Here is a 26,850-nt window from a genome sequence, read left to right as displayed (position 1 = left end):
TGGAATCACCACTTCTCCAAGGAGCCCTGGTTCCTTTTAGTAGGAATGGAGTGTGAAGAACAAAGTCTGGGTATTGGAGTGCTCACCACTACTGAGATGTCATTGCTTCTAGGCCTTCTCAGCAGACAGACTTGCATGAGAACACACGTGTATATACATATGTATGTTTATTTCTATATCTCTCAACATACTGAATGCAATGAGTTTATAAGGATAACCCCAATTCCATTCTAACATCATGGGGTTTATTCTAGTCTTCACTCTTTCTGTATTTACAACTCCCTTCTCCAACAGTGAGAAACCTGGCTTCCTTTTTCCTCGATATATTTACTCATTAATTTAATCCTAAAATCCATAGGTGAAGTACCGCAAAAAACAAAGCTATTTAGAGTTTGATATGTTTATGGTTCTCTCCTTCAAACTAAGGGAATATAGTAAAAACATTGTGCTCAAAAGTTACTTGGGTTACTCAGTGTAGTTATGTTATTCATGTGAAATATAGTTAGGTTCACTTTTTTCTGTTTTACATTCCATTTTAGAGTTCCTTCCCCCATCCTTGTTGGTTTTTCTTTTGTTTGCTTTTTGAATACTTAAAATTTCCATGGTTTCAAAGGTCAAAGCTATATGAAAATCTTTCTTATTACTTAAATATATGTATCAGTGTTGATTGCATTTTGAAGAAAAATAGTGTTGAGCTATGGTGAGCGTTATTAAATGTAAAAGAAAAAAGCTTTTCATTTTTCTGTTAAGTCCTCTTGTGTATTTTTTCTTGAAAATGAAAGTTTTACCAGGTATAATGCACAATTACCAATTATTTCCTCCCTTTCCAAATTCTTTAGCAATCAAAAATAGAGGCTCTAAAATCAGGGATACAAGGTAAAATTCCCGCAAACCAGTTGGCAGAAATGTGGTTGAAGCTGATCGATGAAGTAATAGAAGACACAAGGTATAGTGATCTTGTTCGTACTTTAGAATTCCCAGCCGTGCTCACCTCCCTTAAACTATAAGGCCTGAAGAGTCTCTAGAATTTTCTAGTGTTTGCCTGAAAAATGAATTTGAATCAGTCAAGCTTCTCAAAAGGCTGTCACTGGAAGAGTCTCTGAATCACCAGCAGGAAAAGCTCCACTTTCCGATCTGGTGCCAGTTCTAAAGCAGCTGAGGGAGGCTGAGGTCCCACTCCAGGAAATAGTCCCAGTGCAGCCTCCTGCAGGGGGTGGGGAAGCGGGGAGGGAGCTGATCTGCCTCCCAGCGGTCCTTGTGTGCCCACCGCCCCAAGAAAGGTGACTCCTGGCTCCCATAGAAAATGGGATCTGGGGGTGGGGCATTGATATTACCATTTAGAACAGTGTTGCGAATTCATAAACACAATTTTAGCAACAGCCTTTTTACTCGCTCTTTTACTGGATGCCTAATGAGTACTCTGGCCAAGCCTCCCTTAGGTGAAGCCAAAAACTTCGACCCAAGCCAGAGAACCTTTCCTAACTGTGACTTAGGGTAACTGCTCAGATCTCAGGGTATTTGTAAATCAAAGGGGGAAGCGATAATTCTAAACTCATTTTAAATGTTGGCCAATAGAGCAGTGGTCAGGGAAGTTCCAAAAGAAAACCATATTCAATACTTCTAACCAGCAGCAGGAACCAGGGCTGTCCAGCACCCCGTGCCCCCCACCCCAAGCTCCTAACCCAAAGTCTCCCAGTCTTCTTGTGCCCTCTAGTGGTTTAGCTAGGTAACTGTCATGCAGCTGAGATCAAAGTATTGCTGGGTGCTTGTTTAAATTCAGAGAATTTATATCTGGGTCCCAAGAGGTCATCTCTTCCAGTCCCCTTATTTTATAGATGAGAAAACAGAGGCCCGAGGAGGTGAAATGACCCATCTGAGGCCCAAAGTTGGGTTTATTAGCATAACTTCTTTTCCCGCTACATGTTTCCCACCATCAGCATCTATTTGTTGAAGGTCTTATGTGTGACCTCTGAGCTAGCAGCTTCTGTCTATATTTTTGCCTCAAAGAATCATTTCAGGGACTTAACCCTTCCAATGCATTGCCATAATTACCAATGCAACCAAACAAAGACATTTGGTAATACTTTTCATGTAGAAAATGCCTGTTAATTTTAAGAGATATCTATTTATACTGTTTTTGAATAATCGGTTTTTGAAAAATCCAATTGGGCACTTTTTAATTTTAGGAAATTTGTGTTTAAGGGAAGTCATTTAGGATTTCCTTCATTTAAGAAGCTGGGTAAGGTTCTTCCCTGGTGGTCCAGTGGGTAAGACTCCTTGCTCCCAATGCAAGGGGCCCAGGTTCGATCCCTGGTCAGGGAACTAGATCCCACATGCATGCCGCAACTAAGAGTCCCCATGCCACAACTAAGAAGCCTGCATGCCGCAACTAGGAGTCCACATGCCGCAACTAAGAAGTCCGTATGCCACAACTAAGAAATCCGCATGGCGCCACTAAGAGTCTGCATGCCGCAACTGAGAAGTCCACATGCTGCAACTAAAAAGATCCTGCATGCTGCAGCGAAGATCCCAAGTGCCACAACTATGACCTGGTGTGGCCAAATAAGTTAATAAATAAATATTAAAAAAAAAAAAAAAGCCGGGTAAAATTCTAACCAATGAAAATTCTAGGTAGAAACAATGTGAGCAGAATTTGCTGGAATAGGTGACATCCTCACCGTGTGACCCCATCAGCAGCCCTTGTGAGAGGGGGGCCCTGGCAGAAAAAGTCTAATCCTGGCTCCAGCTCAGCTGTTCTAGTGGGAGCTTGACCTACACAAGTGGTTCTTAACGTTTTTGGGAGGTAGTGGACCCCTCTGAGTACCTGATGAGATGATGACAATGATGATGGCAACATCATTGAGACTTTACTATGCGATAGGCATTGCTCTAAAGGCTCCCCATATATTAATTCATTTACTTCTCACCACAACCCTAAAAAGTAGTTATTATTTTCCCACATTTGAAGATAGGAAAACAAGAGATTAAGTAATTGGTCAAGATCACAGAACTAGTAAATGGTGCAGCCAGGATTTTTACCCAGATAGTCAGCTCCAAAGCCTGTGTTCTTCATCATGATGTCATCTTCATCATGATGTCACACTGCGTGTCAACACAGACCCTTCTCTTTATAAGTTCCAGGGATTCACAGACCTCCAGAGGCCCACCTGCAGACTGCCTAGGGGTGCATGGGCCCTAGGTTAAGAGGCCTTCCGCTAAATGATCTCTAAGCACCCTAGGTTAAGAAGGCTTCCGCTAAATGATCTCTAATGTCCATTCTTCTCCTTCATTTTGTGGGTCTGTACAGTGATCATAGGAAGCAAAAGAAGGGAAGGCCAGTTCCTCCCAACTGCTGCTACTGTTTCCATCTTCTTCCCAGTGACTCCATGGGCCTTGGGTCCAACCCAAGGAATTGCTTTGGAATTTTCATCCCCCTGCATTCCCCAAGAGAGTTAGGAGAGTCTGTCTTGCAGGTCTGCTCTTAAAGCTACATACACTCACCCTCAGCTTAAACCTGGTCACACTTTGTGAAGTCTATTAGGAAATGGATGTGGTTTGTGAGATGGAAACCAACCGTAAATGAACTCGACAGTGCTGAAGCCTAGCGAGCTCTTCTGCGTATTCTCTGGTTCTTTTTCCTTTTTTAGATACACGTTGCCTCTCATGGAAGGAAAACCTAATGTCACAGTTCTTGATAATCACATCCAAAAGCTGCGATCCAGAGCTCTCTCCCAGATACACGAGGCGGCTGTGAGGATGAGGTCTGAGGCCACAGAGGTGAAGCCCACATTGGCAGAAATCGAGGACTGGCTCGATAAATTAATGCAGCTGACTGAAGAGGTAAGGCTTTTAAACTACACTTGACATGGAGGAGGGATTCTGTAGAAGGGCACCAGGGATAGAGATGGTGGTAGGAAAATCCAGCGCATTATCTTGCATATTGAGCAGATCGAAAGCATGGTGAACTCAAGGCATTACTGGGCTGAGGTGCTAATGGATGCATCACTGAGGTCAGGGCAGAAGAAGAATTTTGAGTTGGTTGTCCTAGAAAAGTCTTCATAGTGGACAAATCATTACCAGTGTCATGGTACAATCAGAATATTTCAGTGAGAGTGATATAGTAGCAGATCTGTGTAGTACTTTTGTTTGGGATTGGGAAGACCTGGCTTTGATTCCCAGATCTACCATGTTTAACCTTGGGCAAGGTACTCAACCTTTCTAAGCCTCAGTTCCCCGTATATTAAATGGAGATAAAACACAGCATTGCTTTATGAAGATTAAAGAAGGTGAAGAGCGTAAAGGCCTTAGCACAGTGTGGGGCACGCAGCGAGGGGCTCACAGTGAGTGCTGGATAAATGTTGGCTGCCATTGACCTCTGTGGGTTGGAAGAACAAGGGAGTAGAAGACCCTTCCTACTGACCTTCAAAGGTGGGGGGTGGAGGGTGGGTAGTAATATATTTGTGGATAGCAATACATTTGAAAAACACACATGTGATTACAGGAAATTTTTTACTTTCTGCTTTGGTACTTTCAAAGGTTTTTTTATAGTAAACTTATATCACCTTTATAATCAGAATAAAAGAGGTTTAGAAAAACTAAGTTAATATTTCATATTTGGAAAATATCAAATTGTGAGGTAGAGATGCTCTATGTCCTATGAAATACATGAAGCCTGTAACCCCTTGACTGCTGTCTATGGCTTTCTTCAAATGATGGGAGAGATAAAAGGGGGTATTTTCCAAAATTCCTCTCAGAGCTCTGTAGAGAGGGCCTTTGGCCCTCTCCCCTTCTGCTTCTCTCTTTTCCCTTTGGCCAGCCACAGGCTGCCTCCCAGCCCTGCAAGCTGTGGTCCTGGAAGGTGTGAGAGTCAGGAATTTGGGCAGAGCCCTAACCACAGTGTTTCTTTGCTAAATGGAGCCCTGAGGGTCCAGCCTGCAGGGTCTGTGGTGTCTCTGCACTTAGACTAACTATAGCTTTGCTTCCTTTTCCATCCACTCACATGACCAGCCTCAGAACAGCATGCCTGACATCATCATCTGGATGATCCGGGGAGAGAAAAGACTGGCCTACGCACGCATTCCCGCGCACCAGGTGTTATACTCCACCAGTGGGGACAACGCATCTGGGAAATACTGTGGGAAAACCCAAACCATCTTTCTGAAGGTATGGCTTCGTCACTGTGTAACGTGAAACACTTAAGTGCAAAACCCATATTCCCAAGAAGGGCTGATTTATATTATTTGCATGTCATTGAATGGCTATAGGGCAGTTGCGATCCATTTCAGCCTTTTCTGGCCCTTCCTCTAGGGTGGTCATTCCCAAAGTAGCCTGAGGTCTGCTGGCTTCAAACAAGGACACTTCCATAGAAGTCTCTGTGACACTAATATTAATGTGGCATTGTGAACGCTTTGCTTTCTGGAATGATTTTCCACTTCTGATGTCTAATGTGAAGCAATGCCTCTCTTCCTTCCTAGTGAGTGTTTGGGAAGCAGAAAAAAAAGGGAAGGTAATATAGATAGTCTGTGGAATCTATTCCCTAACCAAATGGGTCCTCAAATTGAAAAAATTTGAGAATTACTATCTTAGGGCCGGGGTTCTGGACATTTTATGGAGTCCTAGACTCCTTTAAGAGCCTGATGAAAGCTACTGGCCCTCTCTTCCAAAAGAATGCACATCTCCGATGCATCCAATATTTTGCATCCAATTCAGGGCCTTTGTAGAACCCATAAATCCATCCCAGGACCCTGGATTAAGAACTTCTCTTATGTGCCTAAGGAGAACCAGAGGAGGGCTTGGGGATGGAAACAAAGAGATCCAAATAGTTGCCAGATGCAGGTTTTTCATCCCTCTCCCTGCCAGACTCCAGCCGAGTTCCTTGGAATTTCAGGGAGAGGAAAAAAATTCAAAAGGAGAAAAAGCAGTCAGGGGATAGTGTTCTCTTAAAACAGGGAGATATTTTGCTCTTTAATCAAGAGGGTGAAAATAGAACCAGAATGATTATCTTCTTTCAAGTGTCTCTTGGTGGAATAAATTTTACTTAAGATAGAACCACAATTATAATTGACCTCAGCAGTGCGTGGAAGCAAACTGATTAATAAATAAAACTTCACAGGGGGTGGGAGAGCTCTGTAGAGAGGGCCTTTGGCAGGTGAAGCTCCCCTTCTGCTTCCCTCTTTTCCCTTTGGCCAGTCACAGGCTGCCTCCCAGCCCTGCAAGCCGTGGTCCTAGAAGATGTGAGTGTCAGGAATTTGGGTGGAGCCCTAACCACAGTGTTTCTTTGCTAAATGCAGCCCTGAGGGTCCAGCCTGCAGTGGTATTCTCTGCATTAGGTTTCCGAACTCAGTGGATAAAACAGCAAAATGCTTTTAAGAGAATGTTGTATGTATTTATTGATTTTGTTAATACTCATTATCCAGTTTAGGGAGTTATTTAATTCAGTGGGTTTTTTGTTGGTCTTAGGGCCCCTTTCACTCTTAAAAAAGCCATTGGAGACCCCAGAAAGCATTTGTGTATGTGGGTTACATCTATCAATATTTACTGTAATAGAAATTGAAACTGACATTAAAAAGTATTTATTAATATATTTTAAAATAAACAATAAATCCAGTATAGGTTAACATAAACTATATATTTTTATAAAATATAATGATTTCCTTTTAAAAATCAGAGAGCAGAGTGATACTGTTTTGCATTTTTGCAAACCTGGCTTCACAGAAATATAACTGGATTCTCAAAACTGCTTCTACATTTCGTCCGATGGACTAGGTTGCTTGGTTGAAGTACATGAAGAGAATCTGGCCTCACACAGATATGTATTTGGAAAAGGGAGGAGTATTTTAATAACGTTTTCAGATAATTATGGGTACTCATCTTTGATACAATACCAAACTCAAGTGGTAGCTTTTAAAAGGTTAACTGCAGTGTGGAATCTGACGTGTATCAGTGAACTTTTCATTCTCTGCTACCTTAAAATCCATTGGTCTATCTTGTACTTTGAATGGCTCTTTTAGCCATGCATGATTTTGTAACATTAAGCATTCATTTGGAAAATATTGATTCACTGAGTTATGCAAATCTTCCTAATGTTGACACATTTCATCATACAGTATTTTTAAAAATCACATTCATTGGGACTTCCTTGGTGGCACAGTGGTTAAGAATCCGCCTGCCAATGCAGGGGACATGGGTTCAAGCCCTGGTCCGGGAAGATCCCACATACCACAGAGCAACTAAGCCCTTGAGCCACAACTACTGAGCCTGCATGCCACAACTACTGAAGCCCGCACGCCTAGAGCCTGTGCTCCGCAACAAGAGAAGCCACCGCAATGAGAAGCCCACGCACCACAACAGAGTAGCCCCCACTCACTGCACCTAGAGAAAAACCCGTGCACAGCAATGAAGACCCAAAGCAGCCAAAAATAAATAAATAAATAAAAATCACATTCACTGATATCACTTACAAGAAAAGCCCTTATGTATTGGGATGTTATCAAGCTCACCCACCGAGACAGAAACAAATTTTCCAAAATTCTAATTTTAACTTGAAACCTTGAATTTTATCATTGCAACAAAATACAGTCACCTATTATCCTTGAAATGACAGGCTCACTTTGTTTATTTTCAAGAAAATGTCTGCCTCATATATCCAAGTATGAATAACCATATTTGTCAGCCAATCACTGTTTCAGGAAGAAAAGGTATTCTATTAAAAAAAAAAGGGCTTCCCTGGTGGTGCAGTGGTTGAGAGTCCACCTGCCAATGCAGGGGACACAGGTTCGTGCCATGGTCCGGGAGGATCCCACATGCCGCGGGAGCGGCTGGGCCCGTGAGCCATGGCTGCTGAGCCTGCGCGTCCGGAGCCTGTGCTCTGCGACGGGAGAGGCCACAACAGTGAGAGGCCCGCGTACCACAAAAAAAAAAAAAGGCTAGTTCAGTTCACAGCTCAATTGCATAAGTTTTTTTCTCAGAATATACACTAATATGCAGCAGAATTTCATCACACAAAATATTAAAAAGACATGTGTTCAGGGATCACGATTTAGGATTAGCCGTTTTTACTGCTTTATCAAAGTAATTAATAAGTAAAACTGGCATTTTGTTTTCTTCTCTGAGAGTGATGAAGAAAACCGTTACTACCAGTGCAGTTCGGTGTTACTGTCTTGATTCCTGCTACAGTGCTTGGAGTTTTATCCACCATTGCTTTTGCAGCATCAGTGCAAATGTCAATACAGTGAAAAAAGCAAGTAACATCCTAGTATGATTAGGAAAATAGTTTGACCTTGTGAGCCTCCTGAAAAGGTCTCAGGGACACCCAGGGGTTCCTGCTTTACTTGTTATTTTAATCTTTGCAGAAGGGTCATTTGGAAATATTTTAACTGCACAAACAAAGTTAGACAGCTGAAAACAGTGATTAGATGTTCAGTCTACTTTTGTTTTGAGCTTAATGAACAGCCTGTACTGTGCCCAGCATAACAGGTCATGTTATTGTGCATCTCACAGTACCCACAGGAAAAAAACAATGGACCAAAGGTGCCTGTGGAGTTGCGTGTGAACATCTGGCTGGGCTTAAGTGCTGTTGAGAAGAAGTTCAATAGCTTCGCAGAAGGAACATTCACCGTCTTTGCTGAAATGGTAACATCTAATGACATCACTCTTTTCCTCTTTGTGTGGGAGTACTTTACTTTTCATCCTAAGGGAAAATATTCAGATGTCAAACCAGCCACCACCATAATCGCTACCTAAAACCCCACATTCAAGGGCCCTTAACGAAGTGGGTAGGGAAAGATTGACTGGAGGTCTACATTGGGACACCCCAGAGTGATTCACACACAAGCAACCCAGGAGTGAGGACGCTTGAGAGGTGCCGACCTTGAGAAGAGTGCTTGGGGTCTGGAGTGTTTTTTTTTTTTAATTGAAAATATAGTTGGTTTACAATATTGTGTTAATTTCTACTCTACAGCAAAGTGTCTGGAGTCTTTAAACCACAGAAGACTCAATCCTCAGTTGGGGAAGCCTCAGAGGGGTTTGCCCAAGGGCAAAGAAAATGCTGCCTGGATACTTGAAAAACAATAGAGATAATTTGTAAATCCTTCACTGAGTTAAAAATCCATTTGGCTAATTAGAAATCTCATTAGAGTTAAACCAATGAAAATAATTTTCACAAACTTTTACAGCTAAAAGTGGCATTAGTTGGATTTTTTTTACTGAAAGTACTTATTGTTGTAAATTTATTAGATATATTCAGTGGGTCTCTTCTGACAATTTTCAGACGAGCTCCATTCTTTTACAGATAGGCCTTCATGCTCAAATAATTGCGGAGAAGACTGTCTTCAGTCTAGCTAATTTGTAATTGTGTTTCTGCTGCCCACCACGATGCCTGACCACTGGTTTAGGACTGTGGTTCTGATGTGCTTACTGGGCAAGAAAACCCCTGGCCATCTTTTAGTTTTGCTTTTTTTAATTTAACAGTGCCTGGCACATAGTAGGCTCCTATAAATATTTGTTAAATAAATAAATGGTGGCAGAATTCATCCATCCACCCATCCACCCATCCAAGCTTTTAGGGAGTGGTGGCTTTATGTCGGGCACAGAGGCAGAGGCTGAAGATGATGAAGCAGCCAAGCCCGGTCCTCAAGGATCCCAAAATCTATCACAATAATAAAACCGGGTGTCTTGTTAAAAAGAATCCCACCCCGAGGACTGTGATTCTGTAGCTGAGTTAGGGATTAGCACCTGCAATGTGGGTGGATGCGGGGCATTGCGGTCCACTTTGATAAGCAGTGAAACCCATGGGAAACACACACAAAGTCCTTAGGATGCAAGCTTTGAAGTGCGACTGGAGAGAAACAGAGGGTGGGCTGGAGGCCTCAGGGGAGGCCCTGAGTCACAAATGTTGATGGTCAGTCATCTGGGTGCTGTGGAGGGGGCATCAGAGCACATGTGGGAGGGGCTTGCTCCTGCCCTCCCGTGGGATTTCTTGGCATCCACCTGCCCTACAGCTCTGTGGCTGGGGCCCAGAGAAGCTAGCACTGAGCAAGGAACAGCCCTTCCTCTGTTTCCCACTTCCAGATCCTTCCTTGCACAGAGTGAACTCTAGTTTCAACAGGTGTAGAAATGATCCACCCATTTTAGTTGTTTTGCGTGACTCTAGTTTCTCCAAATTCTAACAGCCTCTGAGTACCAGAAGGGGCACGTTAATGACAGTAATGGAAATTTCACTGGTTCTTGCCTTCCTGGGCTAATACCAGACCTCAGTTCTCTGCAAAAATTCCCCCCCGCAAATTTCTGGAGGTCTCACTAGTGCTGTCTTAGATATTGCTCTGAGCTTTAGGCACAAGGGGCTGTGAGACTTGGGGGCACATGCATGGCTTCTTTGGTTTCCAAGTGACAAGGACACAGAGTGGAGGAGCAGTTCCTGCCACTTCTACTCGGAAGCCAGCATGGCCGTAGTATCATCCAGGTGAGGACCTTGGCATGGACAAGAGGGCAGCAGCAGCAGTGGAGATGGGAGCCTCATGTGGCTTTGAGACCTTTAACTAGCAGCTGTGGGGCGGGACCATTAGCACACGTGAAGCACCTCAGAGACCTCCAGTTTCCTCATCAGGCCCCTGCCCAAACTTCTTCCATCATCCTTCAGCCAAAAACTCCCCTGCTGCTTATGCAAATCGTCTTCTCAGTGAGCTCATCAGCAGACAAACAAAGATATCAGCTTGGACCCAAACAGAGACTGTCACCACTGGCAAACCTCAACCCTCTTTATGGTTGACATAGTGAAAAACAGACCATTGTAGATTTTATAAATTCTGTCTTAGAAAGGAATGCCCTGCAAACCTGGGTCTGCCATTGCCACAAAACCTGCTTCCAGAAAGGTCTTGGTCTACTCACCGTACTCCAGAGGGGATGAAGGTTCAGAATTCTTAGGCCACATAAAAGCTGGGTGCTAAAGGACCTTCATGTTTCAGATGGGTCCTTTGTGCTGCCCAGGAAATGTACCATTAATTATAATATTGTTTCTGTGGGGAAATGTGCCCAAGTTCTTGGCAGCAGACTTATAAATAAAGTTTTAGAAGACTACATGTTCCTAAATTGAGGACTTTTGTAGGTATCTAAAAGATTAGGTTCGGAGCACTATTTGGAGCCATTGAAAAAAATGGTAGAAACAACTAGCATGATATATCAGTGTTTACAAAGCACTTTCACAATCATTTGTACATTTGAACTTCAGAACAACCCTATGAGAAAGGTAGTATTATCCTCAGTTTACAGATGAGAACACTGAGTCTCAGAAAGATGAATGATTTACCGAAGTTGCATAATCAGCAACAGTGCAACTTGGGCCCATACCTTCTGAATATAAAGCTTTTCCATTTCCTCATTGTTTAGCCTAGGTCCTAGATGGACTTGAAAATTTATGTGTTGGCTTTATTTCTTGCTCCCTGATGATGTTTCTCCAATTTCTTTTTAATAGTATGAAAATCAAGCTCTTATGTTTGGAAAATGGGGCACTTCTGGATTAGTGGGTCGTCATAAATTTTCTGATGTCACGGGAAAAATAAAACTCAAGAGGGAATTCTTTTTGCCTCCAAAAGGCTGGGAATGGGAAGGAGACTGGATAGTTGATCCTGAAAAAAGGTAAGTTTTTCATTTTCTGAGAAAAAAGGATGGTAATGAAGTCTTTCCTTAGAAATTGCTAAGTGAATCTTCTCCATCGTCATTCTTGATCATATTTACGTCACACCCACTGAGCAGAAGTAAGTCCACAGAAACTCACAGAAACTTGAGACATGTCAGTGTCCCATAATAAAACAAAAAAGTACAAAAAGCACCTGGTACTAACATTATTGAGAACTCATTACATGGGAATGTGTGAAGCAGTGGGCTAAACATATGCATTATCTTACTGAATCTGGATTGCAGTCCTGCAAGATAGGTAGTGTCAAAAATCATGAAGAGTCTGAGATTTTTATCCTACTTGCAAGCTAGCAAGGTCACCTGCCACAGTTTCGTGAATGTTGGCAGGAGACACAAGACTCCTAAAGCAGAGACAAAGGACTCTATTGCCCACAGCAAATAGTAGTACCAGAGTATCAACGTTTGCTTCTGTTCTCCAAGCCCCAGTTCCCACAGGGCGACACAAAGAGGGCCAGGTGACACTTGCACGTGAAGTAGATTGTATAATAGGAAAGGAACCCTGAGCTTAGGGCTTCTGAATCCTTTATAATGGGTAGGTAGTGAGCATGCTGGCCCTTTGCTCTGGAGAGAAACACTATGTCTTCTGAGGTTGTTCCTCATATAAACATCCTTGAGAAGATAGTCTGTAACAAAGGTCATGGAGCCTGTGTTTAGACTCACAAAGAATTATCTCCCAACAAAAAACAGTATCTCCACTTTACAGATGAAACTGAGACCTTAGAGGGATTAAGCCACTTGTCCAAAGGCACACAGACTGTGGGTGAGTGGTGTAGACAGGGCTAGAACCCAAATCTAGCCTGGGCACCAAAACCAGCTCTCAACTGTTATGCTGCAATGTCTGCAGGAAACAGTAGAGGGCATAATTTAAGTGGATGAATTGTATGGTATGTGAATTATACGTCAAAGGCTATTATTAAACAGGAAGAAAGAAACAGTACAGGGGGCAAGCATGTGTCCCCTGGAGTCTGGAGGAAACCAAAGCCTGGTTTCTACGTGTTGCCAAAAGCACTGGAACCAGAATGCCTTCTTTTCTCCAGCTCGGGACAGTGTACTTGTGTTTGGAGGAAACAAGCTTGTGAAATTGGATTTTAAGACCTTAAACTGGAGTTTGCTCTCTCTGTCCACATTTGTTTCCCATAATGACACAGGATTAGGGAAGGAGGGAAAGAAGTGTGCTGGGTCTGGTCTGTTAAGACCCAGTGTCTGAACATGATTGCTTTTAACCCATGACAGCTTGCTTTGGTTGGAGTTGGGGTTGCTGGTGAGGGGAAGGGAAATGGGATTTGAATTGGAAAGAAGGAAGGAAGGTTAGTGAGGACAGGGAAAGGCCAGGGGAATTGGCACTGGAAAAGCAGGTCAGAGCCTGTCCGAGCTGGATGGGACCCCAGAAGTGGCAGCCAGTTCTGTTCTCCTTCTCTGGGGCCCAGAGGAGTGATGGACAAGCCCAATTGATACAAAGGGTGGGAACTTTCTGTTTTCTGATTTCTTTCCAGTGCTTGATTCTAGGGGAGGATACAGCAGGGGAAAGATGTAGAGACAGTAAAAGGAAAAAAGAAACCTCACTTGAGTGGATACCTGGCAGAAGACTTAAGTCAAAGTTGGACCCTCTGTACTTTCTTCTCTGGGTTGTCAAAGTAGTTCCAAATCCAAGAGGAAAATTGGCATGGCAGGGAGTCAGTATGGATTTCTCAAGTGCCCAAATGGACTTTGGAGTCTTAAATGACCTGGTTTGGCTGTCATCCCTACCTAGGAACTACCCAGAAAATGTAAACTCCTCCCTTCAGTTTGTGTTACGTAGACCAAGCAAGCCATGAGTAAAAGTTTCCACACTAGGCCCCAGGAGACCGTCTCCATTCCATTTTTTAAAATAGGTGGAAAGAGGGAAGATGACTCTTTATTCTTTTGAACTGTTAGCCAAGAGTCTTGCTGAGAAAATGCTGAACGGCCCTGACCTGACACAGAAACAGAAGCCTGGTCCCTAGAGGAAGCTGCCCACAGTGCTGTTTACCCAGTCCCCACCCTAATTACTGGGCAGGAGCAACTCTGCTGATTTGAGAAGTTCTCTGTAATTTAGGGCTCATTGTTCCAGCGGCCCCTCTTCAAAGGAATGTCAAAAGCTATTAGTGCAAAGAAGAGTTTGGAGTGGAGAACCCAAAGGGGTAGGGTGAGGAGGGAACCGGGGCCACCCCCAGGGTATAGATGTCTCCCCACCATTGGAAATAGATGGGGTGGTCGGTGACCACCTTTGGTAATGTTTCTCCTTTGGTAACGTGAGCCTCCTGTCCCTCAGCTTGCTGACCGAGGCGGATGCGGGTCACACAGAGTTCACAGATGAATTGTATCAAAACGAGAGTCGCTACCCCCGGGGCGAGTGGAAGCCAGCAGAGGACACCTACACAGATGCGGTGAGTGCAGCTCCAGCTCTGGGGGATAAGCCCTCCTGCCTGAGCTCGGAGAAACCATCGCTGGATCACCAACCACAAGGCGGGGCTGCCCGGTCTCTTCTGCTCCATCTCATGTCCTAAAGCCTTCCCTTTATAACTGGAGCCTCCAAAGTGCATCTGTAATTAATCCCTATAGGAAAGACATGGGGCCTATTTAACTAGATGTTGGTACATGGTAAAGTCTGGGTTGTGAAATTTTTTTTACTATGTTTATTATGGAACTAGTTTTTAAAATCATAACAAATTGAATGCTCATGTCTTTAGAATAGTCAAACAGCATAAAAGGAAATTAAAAGTAATTCTTCTCCCTGATCCATATCGCACCCCCACCCCCAGAGATAACCACTGAACCACTGATAGCAGTCTTCTGTTCCTATACAAATATATAGCTTCTTTTTTCCCCCACCTGAATAGAATTGTGTTGTATGCACAGTTCTGTATTTTTCACGTAATATATCTTGGACATCTTTTGATATCAATACATATAGATCTATGAGCCATTTAAAAAATTCCTACAGAGTGTTTTATTATATGTACCCCTCTATAATTTATTTAACTAATCCTCTCCTTTTGGATATTTAGGGGTTTTCCCCCCAGTCTTTGTGTTTTATAAACAACGTGACAATGAACATCCTTATACATACATTCTTATTCACTTATGAAACTTTGTAGGACAGGCATCTGTTGGCTTGGTCAAGGTTTCAATGCATATGAAATTTTGACAAATATTGGCAAACTACTTTCAAAGAGGTTGTACAAATTTATATTTCTAGCAATAGCATAGGGGGCTGTTTTTCTAGACACTCACCCTCCCACTTGTTAATCTTTGTCAGTACATGAATAGATGGTATCCTGTTGTTATTTCAGTTTTCACACTCTTAAAGTGAAGCTGACTATTTTTCTGTTTACGGACCTCGTTTATTTCCTTTACTATGAACTTTTTTCATAACTCTATCAGTTTTAATGCAGAACTTAAGTCAATATTTCAAGTAAACTTTGCTCAGTCTTACATGATTAGCATCTACAACCTCCTGTAGCATTACCCCATTCTTGAAGACATGTGTTTTTCATGCTTTATCCATCTCTGATGGGTTCTCTGCAGTATAACCCCTCATAAAGAGTTGCGTCATTTCATAATATTAAGTTGAACCATATGAAATAGCTTACATTTGATCATTTTTGACCTACAAAAACAATTTCCCGCGGTTTAACATAACATATTCCCTAATAGTGGAAGCAGAAAGTATTCTTTAAAAATCTAGTTATTGTTTAGCAATTGTGTATAAATAAAGATTACGGCTTTTTCTGAGAAAGATTGATGTGTATGATGGTATTGAAATGAGTGAGTCTATAGTTAAGTGTGGGGAATTCTATCTCACCTTTGCATCTTAACACACTATGGCTTCTTTCTCTCTTTTTTTTTTTAAGAACGGTGATAAAACAGCATCACCCAGCGAGCTTACTTGCCCTCCAGGTTGGGAATGGGAAGATGATGCATGGGTCTATGACATTAATCGTGCAGTGGATGAGAGAGGTAACATTTCAGACCTATTACCTGACCCGGGGCTCTCCAGCAATGCCTTGGTTAAAGTCAAGTTTCCTTGGGAGGGAGGAGTCTCACGCCCCTTCGCCTAAGATGACCAGGTCAGGTGGTGTTTCCTGTGACTATTCAGACGCAAAATCTGAAGGACAAGCAAGTACTTGGACAGGTGCAGGGTGGGGGGCTGTCAAGAATGAAAGATACAAGGTAACGGGATGCCGGGTGGCTGGACTTTGAGATGCCGGGGATCCAATGAGAATTTGGGAGGGGACTGAGGTTGGAGCTTCTCTAGTCTAACCATGACATACCCTCCCTGGGAACATCACACTCAGGGGCCCCCTAGCTCAGAAAGAAGAACTGCAAAATGCCTTAAAAGTCACCCTGCTCAGCAGTAATGCAGATTATTGACATAGCTTCTGGTAATGATATTTATCCTTTTCTTTTTAAACTTTATTTATTTATTTTGGCTGTGTTGGGTCTTCATTGCTGCGCGTGGGCTTTCTCTAGTTGCTGTGAGTGGGGGCTACTCTTTGTTGCGGTGCGCGGGCTTCTCATTGCCGTGGCTTCTCTTGTTGTGGAGCACGGGCTCCGGGCTCACGAGCTTCAGTAGTTGTGGCATGCGGGCTCAGTAGTTGTGGCTCGCAGGCTCTAGAGCGCAGGCTCAGTCAGTAGTTGTGGCGCACGGACTTAGTTGCTCTGCAGCATGTGGGATCTTCCCAGACCGGGGCTCGAACCCATGTCCCCTGCATTGGCAGGCAGATTCTTAACCACTGTGCCACCAGGGAAGTCCGAGATTTATCCTTTTCTACAAATAGTAATCTAAAGTTAAACGAACTAGAACATTTAGAATTATCAAGAGAGAAAATTTGACTTTTAAATTTCTTACAAGAGGGAATAGTACACACGAAAGAACTAGCATTGATAAGGAAGGTTTCAAATAGATTATAAGTTTCTTTTTTTTTAAATGTTTTTAGGAATTTTGCCTTTTTTTTTTTTTTTTGGCTGTGTTGGGTCTTCGTTTCCGTGCGAGGGCTTTCTCTAGTTGCAGCAAGCGGGGGCCACTCTTCATCGCGATGCGCGGGCCTCTCACTATTGAGGCCTCTCTTGTTGTGGAGCACAGGCTCCAGACGCGCAGGCTCAGTAATTGTGGCTCACAGGGCTAGTTGCTCCGCGGCATGTGGGATCTTCCCAGACCAGGGCTCGAACCCGTGTCCCCTGCATTGGCAGGCAGACTCTCAACCACTGCGCCACCAGGGAAGCCCAATTATAAGTTTCTTGATGATCATGATGCACACACCATGTCTTTTAATAATAGTTAATGTTTTTTGAGTGCAAACTATATGCTAATCATGGTCCTAGTGCTTTGCATGCATTATTTTGATTAATTCTTTTGAAAAAGGTATATTTTACCTTTCTGCTGGGGAAATTGGACCATCAGCAGGTTTACTAACTTGCAAGAAACTTTAAAAGTAAACGGCCCCCATGTGGTGATGCAGGGATTTGAAGCCAGGCTGTTGACTACACAGGCCACGCCCTTCATCACTGTCCCCAAATGTCTCTTGCATTGTGCTTTACTCTTAGATGCACTCAATTACCGTGAGTGACTGGAAGTAGAAACATGGAGGAGAACCCCAGGGCCACAAAGGAAGCTTCTTGAAGAGGGATCCAGGGAAATACGGCTGTATTCAGTTTGGCTGATGGCAGCAAAGTGATAGGAGCAGTGGCGTTCAGTCATGACAGTGGAGAATGTTGGGGGGCAGAGAGTGACCGAATGATTCCTGGAACTTTATTTGGCAATCTGGCAAGTGCCTCTCTTTTGGATAACCATTCACAAACTCTGTTCCAGGCTGGGAGTATGGAATTATCATTCCTCCTGATAATAAGCCCAAATCCTGGGTTGCAGCAGAAAAAATGTATCATACTCATAGACGCCGAAGGCTGGTCCGAAAACGCAAGAGAGATTTAACACAAACCACTTCAAGTACTGCAAAGGTAAGAGGAGCAATGGGAGGGAGCTGGGGGCTCCGCCTTCCAGACCACGCAGAACCACGGTTAACTCGGCGACTTCTACAGGAACCATTTGCCTGTCAAGGGCCTGATGCCCTGCTCAAGGGTTATAAAAGTGTATCCCCGCCCCAGACCTGCTGATTTAGGAACTCTGGGGGTGGAGCCCAGCATTCCGTGTTTCAGTAAGTCTTCCAGGTGATTCTGAAGCAGGCTAAATAATGAGAACCACTCGAGAGGCAGTAGTAGAAACAAATTATTTTGGTAGCATAATGTAGTAGTGGCAATAGCTCAGGACTTGGAACAAGACACCTGAGGCTTCAAATCCTGGCTTCATTTCCTTTCTCATCTGCAAAATGGATATAATATGCATCTAATTAGGGTATTATAGGCTTAAATGGAATAATAATAAATTGAGCAGAAAAAGTATACTCATAACAACCATAAGTGGTATGTTCTGTGTGCTTTTTGTGATGGTAGGTCCTGAACATACATCATCTCCAATCCACAAAATCTGCATTTTTATCCTCATCTTACAGATAATGTTCACAGAGGTTAAATGGATTTGCTTTAGGCCATGTGTCTAGTAAGTGATAGAGTGTTTGAACCCAGGCTAAGGTCATTCCAAATACGACCTCTTTCTATTCCAAAAAGTGCCTGACTCGTAGTAGATGTCATGAAGTGTCTTTTTATTAGATAGTGAGCTTTTTGGTACTTCTAAGGTTCCAAAGCTCCGGACCTTGTTCCTAATAAATAATGGAGTAGAATGAATGAGCTAATGAATGAATATTTGTTTTGGAATCATCCTTATCCGGATAGGGTGAGAAGTTGCTAGAGGCACTTGACTCCCTCCTTCCACATGAGAGCACCGAGGTGAAGTGGAAAGAACACTGAGCCACCAGTCAGAAGACCAGAAACATGGCCCAGTTCTAGTCTACCAAAGAGTATTGTTGAGACTTAGATCATGCTCCCTAACCTGCCTCACTCCTGGCTGCATAAAATACTTTGGTGTCACTAGTAATACTGCCAGAAGGTCAATTATAAGATTGTCCTTGACCTGGGTTTTCTGTTTATTTAAAGTTGAAAAAAATAAGCCCTACGTGGAACTCTTATTTCTGAGATCATAAATATTATTCAGTATTATTTTACATCTACTAAATCTAGTCATACTTTTAAGATATTTACGTAAAATTTCCACCACTGAAATGTCAGCTACAGGAGGGCAAGGAATCTGTCTTTTCCTTCACTGCTTCCTCAGCTCTTAACCCAATACCACACTTAGAGTTCCTGAATGAATTGAAAAGAAACACTGAAAACTGAGATAATTATATATAGTTTTTAAGATTAAAAGTGCTATCGTCGTTAGATAGTAGTTATTACAGAAGTAATATACCCTGATTTACTTATTAGCTATAGAAGCTATTACCTTAGACAAGACACTTAGACCCTAGGGAGGGTGGTATCGTTTTTTTCCCTCTCTATATAAAATGGACATCATAATATTTTCCAAACTATATCATAATGGCAATGTTCTTATGAGCTAATGAAGTGAGGAAATAGAAAGCAATTTGGAAAAGAATCCATTTGCTTTACCCATTCCCTCATGCCGCCCCCAACCCCTGCTACCAAGTCTGAATAAGGTGCCCCTCCTGATGGTACAGCCACCACTCATTTCATTTCATCTCATTTCACTTTACTTGCCTGCTTATCTCACTCTACTCCCCCAGTCCATCAGCTCTGCAACGGCAGAGAGCCTGTCTATTTTGTTCTCTGTTGTATCCCTGGCTCCTAGCCCAGTACTTTGGCACAGAGTAGATTTTCAGTACGTATTTGTTGATGGACCACATAATCTGCTTTATCAATATAAGGAATATTGTTATTATGATTATCATTAAATGTTTTACTTCTATTTTAGGCCATGGAAGAATATAAAGACCAGGAGGGCTGGGAATACGCTTCTTTAATTGGCTGGAAATTTCACTGGAAACAGCGTAGTTCAGATACCTTTCGCCGCAGATGCTGGAGGAGAAAAATGGCTCCTTCGGAGACGCATGGCGCAGCTGCCATCTTTAAACTTGAAGGTGCCCTTGTAAGTAATAAATAGCCAAGATTCAAATCATATTCGCAGAGGGAAAATACATGAGTGTTGGATATAATACCATCGACGCCAATACTGTAAGACTGCACATAATTTGGGAGAAAGCTGCGCATCCTAGGTGCTCGATAATTTTTGTAGAATGAATAGACCATTTACATATGAAAGGTTCTAAGAAGCATGTTTAATATTGTTTCATCTAGCCTTTTCCGAGTACATCTGTTCCAAAACCTTTGCTTTAGGTGACATCTGTTAACATCCCTTTGGATCATACTTTGGAAACTACAACTGTTCAACAAACAAAGTTAAATATGCAGGTGTGAGGGGAAGGAAGACAGAAGGATGCTTACAAAATTGGAGAACAGTTCATGTGGAAGCACAATAAAAAGGCAGAGAAGAGAAAAGCACAAAGGTGGAAGGAAGGAATAAGAAAGTGGTCATGGTTGATTTAAAACAATGTGGGAGTCAGGGACCATTTTTAGAAATTTGTGTTTGGACACAACCTACTTTTATATTTCTACATAGTGACCCTTCTCTGTTCTTCTTCCACTGCTCTTTTTCCTCCTCCCTTCCTCTTAATCCACTTATGTATCCTTTATGCTCCTCTTTTTTTTTTTTTCTTTCTTTCACGGGCAGGGTTTGGTAAACCTGGCCTTGGTGGGTAGAAAGGCTGGCTTCGACTTCCTGCTCTGTCGCTGTCCTGGGCTTTATTCATCGTTTAAAAATGGAGTGATTGGGGCTTCCCTGGTGGTGCAGTGGTTGAGAGTCTGCCTGCCGATGCAGGGGACACAGGTTCGTGCCCTGGTCCGGGAAGATCCCACATACTGCAGAGTGGCTGGGCCCGTGAGCCATGGCCGCTGAGCCTGCGCGTCCGGAGCCTGTGCTCCGCAACGGGAGAGGCCACAACAGTGAGAGGCCCACATACCACAAAAAAAAAAAAAAAAAAAAAAAAAGGAGTGATTGGATGAAGAAAATCTCTTTTAAAAGCGACCATTCCATTTGTTTGTAATTCTTACCTCTTCGTTTGTTTTTAGGCATTGTTAATTGGTTTTCCTGACTCTTATTTTAGGGTGCAGATACTACCGAGGATGGAGATGAAAAGAGTGTAGAAAAACAGAAACACAGCGCCACTGCTGTGTTTGGAGCAAACACTCCCATTGTTTCCTGTAATTTTGACAGTAAGTTTTAAACATGTATTTGTGTTTTTCACTTCTATGACGTTCATCTCAAGGAAACTCTTTGAATTCGCCAAATGTGGTAGATAAAAATCCCTTTATGCAAATGTGACTTTTATTTTCATCACTTGATGGAGACGATTTTTTAAAATACAGTTTTCAAAATTATATTTGGGGTTGAGGGTGGTCAAATCATTGATTTCAACATAATCTGTCTGATATGTACTCATGCTACCTATTAAGCTCCCGCAAAAGATTATTCTAATTGGAAAAAATGTTCAAAAAGTTAAGGTTGGTTTCAATGATAACCTTCAGGAATTTTGGAAGCAGGCCTACTCTGTAATAATAATAGCAAATACTCATATAAGTCTTAGCATGTGCCAGGCACTCTACATATATTAACTCATTTAATTCTTATAGCTACCCTAGAAGGTAAGTACTGTTACTGGCCCCAGTTTTACAGGAGGAAACCAAGTGCAGAAAGATTAAATAACTTGACCAAGATCTTATAGCTTGTAAGCACTACAGACAAGATTTGAACTCAAGTAGTCTGGTTCCCAGAATCTGTGTAATGAATCAAAATGCTCCCCTGCCTCTCAAATTTTGTGTGTTTGCAGGGGCAGGGAGGGGTGGCAGCATAGTGGGGAGGGTCGTATATGCATTAATATAATAATGATAAGGAGTATAAAGTCTTTGAAATATCAAAGAAACGTTTAGCAGATAACCGTTTCCTAGATCTGGTGCTGAAATGGTCTGGAAAGCCCTATTTCTATAACTCCTAGAGACCAAGTGTCATTTTAAAGGTCGGCGATGACAAGCAGTACCCTAAATCCCGGTAGTTTACACCAGGAGTATGTTCTCGTGATTGACACACTTGCATTGAGCTTCCTGTAGTACTTTTTAAATAAGTTTCATTTTGCAGGAGACAGAATTAATTTGGGAAGACATGTCATCACCACTGTATATGTGTTCTTTACCGTGGGGAAATAGATTTGGGTAACCCATTTATCTGAAACATATATTATCTCCCGATAGAAATACAGTGTTCTGTTTCTTGTAAGTAACCTCCATCCTGTTGTTTTTAGGAGTCTACATTTACCATCTGCGTTGCTATATCTATCAAGCCAGAAACCTCATGGCTCTAGACAAGGATAGCTTTTCAGGTAAAGGGAAAACGTCTCCATCTCACATGTTATTACACAGCAGGCTAGCTTGATTCTACTTTTCATCAAGTGGATGCTTTGAGTTATTCCTCACAACAACAAAAAGCCTTTCTGTATTGAGAGTAGTTTGATATGCATGAAGTCAGTTGCTCAGTCATTAGATACTCGCTGAGTATGCCAAGCATGGTTGCTGAGTGCTGGAGAAGATTCATGGTCTTTTAGTACTACTAATCATTAATTGATTAAGTGATTAAAAAAACACCTTAAGAAAAGCAGTTTCTGCTTTCTGTTTATAGCTGTGTTTCTACCCCTCGGCTCTTGGGTTAATTGGTAAGTCCTCACCTTTATATATATATATATATATATATATATATATATATATATTTAGATGTTGCGGGTAGGAGTTTATTAATTAATTAATTAATTTTTGCTATGTTGCGTCTTCGTTTCTGTGCGAGGGCTTTCTCTAGTTGTGGCAAGCAGGGGCCACTCTTCATTGCAATGCGCGGGCCTCTCACTGTGGCGACCTCTCTTGTTGTGGAGCACAGGCTCCAGACGCTCAGGCTCAGTAGTTGTGGCACACGGGCCCAGTTGCTCCGCGGCATGTGGGATCCTCCCAGACCAGGGCTCGAACCCGTGTCCCCTGCATTGAGCAGGCAGATTCTTGACCACTGCGCCACCAGGGAAGCCCAATATATATATATTTTTTGTAGCTCTCTTAAGTTGACAAAAAGATCACCAGATCACCCATTCCCCTACTTTGGAGTCCATCTTGACCTCCTCTGCTGCCTGCTCCCCAATTCCCAGCACCATCAAACCATGAGGCTTCATCACCCCTCACACTGACACCCCAGCTGCTTTTGTTGCCTTTGGACTGGTTCTAAGAGGAAGGTTCTGGGCCCCTGCTGCTGGGGGATTTGTGCTGTTGCTAGTGGGACCATGAACAGTTCCTGGGCTATAGGGGGAGCATTCTTCTTCAGGACCTGAAGGCCATCAGAGCTTCCCTGGGGCTTCTATGGAAACAGCTCTAAGAGCAGTTACCTGACACTCCAGCATGCTTACATCAATTGTGAGGTATGTTCCGAGCACTAATATTAACCAACATATGTGAATGGTTTCCTTTTCTCACAAATTAAAGCAGATTCAGGGATATCTCTGTAATACACATCTCCAAAATGGTTTTTGAAGACATTTTTGAATATTCACCACCAGGGGGCACTCAGTCATTGAAAGTCAAAGTTAATTTCTCGACCAAAGTTGCATAAAACTCTAAGCACATTCCTTGCAGTTTGAGATAAAAGATACATCATCAGGACAAAAGCAAGGAATCCCATTCATAAGATGCTGCAATGCTAAAAGCCAAGCACCCTTTTAGCTTATGCAAAAGCTTCAAGTTAGACAGGACAGCTCCCAAGCAATTGCAAAAAGGTTTGGTGAAATTATTTAGCATGGAGGAGAAATGGATTACTTCTTTTTTTTTTTTTCTTATCTTTTTTCAGCTTTATTGAGATATAGTTGACAATATAGTTGTAATATATTTAAAGTGTACAACGTGGTGATTTGATACATGTACACATTGTGGAAGGATTTCCACAACATTCATCCTCTCTCATTCTTACCTGTTTTGTGAGTGTGTGAGAACACTTAAGTTCTACTTTCTTAGCAAATTTCAATTATACAATACAGTGTTAGCTGCAGTCACCATGTTATACATTAGATCCTCAGACCTTATTCATCTTGTAGGTGAAATTTACACCCTTTCACTAACTTCTCTCCATTTCCCCTGCCCCCAGGCACCCTGAGGGCACCATTCTACTGCCTGTTTCTATGAGTTCGACTTTGTTTGTTTCACATATAAGTGATACCATGTAGTATTTGTGTTTCTCTGTCTGGCTTATTTCACTTAGCATAATGCCCTCTAGGTTCATCCATGTCCTCACAAATGGCAAAATTTCCTTCTTTTTTAAAGCTGAATTATATTTCATAGTGTGTATCTATATTTTTTTCTTTATTCATCTATAGGTTGGCTTTCATTTCTTCGGTGGTTTACTTTGCTGCACAGAACCTTTTTTAGTTTGATGTTGTCCCCCTTGTTTATTTTTGCTTTTGCTGCCTTTGCTTTTGGTGTCAAATTCAAAAAACCGTAGCCAAGCCCGTGTCAAGGAGCCTACACCTATATTTTCTTCCAGGAGTTTTACCATTTCAGACTTCAGCCATGGCCATGGTTTTACCATGTCAGACTTCAGCCATGGTTATTCTTTTTTTCTGTTTTAGATCCATATGCTCATGTCTCCTTCCTTCATCGAAGTAAAACCACCGAGATCATCCACTCAACCCTGAATCCTACCTGGGACCAAACGATTATATTTGATGAAATTGAAATTTATGGGGAACCCCAAACAGTCCTACAGAACCCACCCAAGGTTGTCATTGAACTTTTTGACAATGACCAAGTGGTAGGTAATTGAGAATTTCTGAGATGGCTGGGGGAATGATGGAGGTTTATAGGGATGTTTGTCAGGGAATTTAAGGATTGCTTGTTTCTCTAGGGCAAAGATGAGTTTTTAGGACGAAGCATGTGCTCTCCTCTGGTGAAACTAAACTCAGAAATGGACATCACACCCAAACTTCTCTGGTACCCAGTAATGAATGGAGACAAAACCTGTGGGGATGTTCTTGTCACTGCAGAGCTGATCCTGAGGCACAAGGTACTTACTGAGTTCTCACTCATCTATTTTTTTCAGAGTAGCCAATCAAAACACTTGTTAACAACTCCAGGCACTAGTTACTTGAACTAAAGGGAGGCATTGACATTTCCATGTTTGTTTCACAGGATGGCTCCAACCTTCCCATTCTTCCCTCGCAAAGGGCACCAAGTCTGTACATGGTCCCCCAGGGCATCAGGCCTGTGGTTCAGCTCACTGCTGTTGAGGTATGCTGCTCACTTTGTTTTACTGATCGACTCAAATGGATGTGGCTCTAGAAATGCAATCTTTCGTCTAGGAATGGAATCTTGCTGCATCTTCTCTTGCTATCTCCAATTTCCTATAGAATTTGTCTAAAAAATTGAAATATTCATGGAAATAGAATGCTTGTCAAAGCAATAAAAACAAGTCAATCCCAACATTCCTGAGGGAATCTAGAATTCCCATTTACTGGGAGCCAGTGGATTTCTAAGTTTCCTGTGTCAGCTGGAGAACTGGGAGAGAGGAGACGGACTCAGAGCAGTGTGTCTTTATGTGCAGAGAAAAGGGGACCTCAGAGGGAGGTATAGGGAGGGAAGGGAGGAATGAGAAATGCTGACATGTCAGACAGAGCAGATATAGACGGAAGGAGCCTGATGGACAGCGTCCTGCTTACTATTGAGGGCTGTCTGTCCAGTCAAGCACCTGTTACCTGGAGATTTCTGTTCTTGGGGTCTTGCTAAGCCTGAGGCAGAAGACTTTAAACAACAGCTCTTATTTTTTTACTTAGTGCCTGCATGTCAGTCACTGTGTTAAGAAGTTTACACTTGATCCTCAGAGTAACCCATGATAGGTAATGCTCTCAGCCCCGTCTGCAGATGAGACAGAGAGGTTACTAACTGGCCAGAGTTCTCAGAGCTGTGATGTGGCGCAGCCGGGATTGGATCCCTGCACTCTTATCCCTCTGCTTTTCAGCAGCTCAGGTAGGAGAGGTAAATGGGCAAAACCGCTTTCTCTGTATGACCTCCAGGTTTTCTAGAGTGACATTCTCAGAGATTTGAGGCAAATCTGTACAAGTCAATCTTAAAGAATTTACCAGTTATTAAGACAGGATTTTTCCTTTTGAATATTATTTTTAATATGTTGGGTTTCCTTCCCTTCTCTTTACATTGTTTTCTTAGATTCTAGCTTGGGGCTTAAGAAATATGAAAAACTACCAGATGGCTTCTGTCACCTCCCCCAGTCTCATTGTGGAGTGCGGAGGGGAAAGGGTAGAATCAGTGGTGATCAAAAACCTGAAGAAGACGCCCAACTTCCCGAGTTCTGTTCTCTTCATGAAAGTGGTACTGTATCGAGACTCCATAATAGTTCATGTCTGTTGAATAGCTGATTTGTACTTGAAAATGAATATATACAAATCACACACATATCTTATATATATATATTTCCAAAGTCTGTAGTTTATATATTTCCAGTCTGACAACAAATAGAAAAACCCTGCCTTGCAGACAGCATGTCAGTGACTTTTCCCCCTTAGATTCTCACACTGTAGTGATGGTTTCTTAAAGCTTCAAACAACCCCAGTGACACAGAAGTATCTACGAGCAGTACTAATATATTTCTCCAGTAAACTTCCCATCTAGTCAGCTCTCTGTAACAGGCTCTTGGTCAATCCCTCAAGAGCAGAATATTAACCTCCAGACCCTGCAGGTGTACGTGGACCAGAACCCTCTGGATAGCGACTGGCTGGCTGGGGAAGGGCAGCTGTGGGGTGATGGGGCCATGTCCTAAGAGCCCATGACTGTGCCCTGCCTCCACGTGTCCCTGGGTTGGTGCCACTTTGTTCCATCGAAGTTACCCTCTGGTTATTAGAAAGGCAGCAGCCTCAGATCTGGTTCACAGGCCTCCATCATAGACCCTATAATACTTTGGAGCAAGAAGAGGTTACTCCGTCTTCCCGTTTTTTTTTTTTTTTTTTTTTTTTTTTTTGGTACGCGGTCCTCTCCACCCCCTTGCCCCCCCCGTTGCAGAGCACAGGCTCCGGACGCGCAGGC

General features: G+C 42.6%; 1 protein-coding gene and 1 non-coding gene across 6 annotated transcripts in view; both read left to right on the top strand.

Annotated features, from left to right (window-relative positions):
- The window catches only part of MYOF (myoferlin), a 156,480-nt gene that overhangs the window by 90,752 nt on the left and 38,878 nt on the right, over window positions 1–26,850 (top strand). For all 5 annotated transcript variants that reach the window (XM_027112071.1, XM_027112068.1, XM_027112070.1 and 2 more), the window contains 15 exons: window positions 840–946; window positions 3,648–3,840; window positions 5,008–5,163; window positions 8,500–8,631; window positions 11,468–11,631; window positions 13,982–14,096; window positions 15,564–15,669; window positions 17,522–17,667; window positions 19,595–19,768; window positions 20,844–20,952; window positions 22,035–22,112; window positions 24,387–24,568; window positions 24,662–24,820; window positions 24,946–25,044; window positions 25,978–26,139. In XM_027112071.1, the coding sequence (XP_026967872.1) occupies window positions 840–946; window positions 3,648–3,840; window positions 5,008–5,163; window positions 8,500–8,631; window positions 11,468–11,631; window positions 13,982–14,096; window positions 15,564–15,669; window positions 17,522–17,667; window positions 19,595–19,768; window positions 20,844–20,952; window positions 22,035–22,112; window positions 24,387–24,568; window positions 24,662–24,820; window positions 24,946–25,044; window positions 25,978–26,139 (2,082 nt within the window). The remainder of the gene's footprint in view (window positions 1–839; window positions 947–3,647; window positions 3,841–5,007; window positions 5,164–8,499; window positions 8,632–11,467; window positions 11,632–13,981; window positions 14,097–15,563; window positions 15,670–17,521; window positions 17,668–19,594; window positions 19,769–20,843; window positions 20,953–22,034; window positions 22,113–24,386; window positions 24,569–24,661; window positions 24,821–24,945; window positions 25,045–25,977; window positions 26,140–26,850) is intronic.
- Window positions 2,250–2,322, top strand: TRNAW-CCA (transfer RNA tryptophan (anticodon CCA)). Its single transcript has one exon. It is a non-coding gene; the product is annotated as a tRNA-Trp (tRNA).

The sequence above is a fragment of the Aethalodelphis obliquidens genome, unplaced genomic scaffold (genome assembly GCF_003676395.1).
Source record: "Aethalodelphis obliquidens isolate GAN/ISIS:26980383/991018 unplaced genomic scaffold, ASM367639v1 scaffold11, whole genome shotgun sequence".
NCBI classification, from domain to species: Eukaryota; Metazoa; Chordata; class Mammalia; order Artiodactyla; family Delphinidae; genus Aethalodelphis; species Aethalodelphis obliquidens.
Note: the sequence above shows the minus strand (reverse complement) of the source record. Positions and strands in the feature narration are given on the sequence as shown.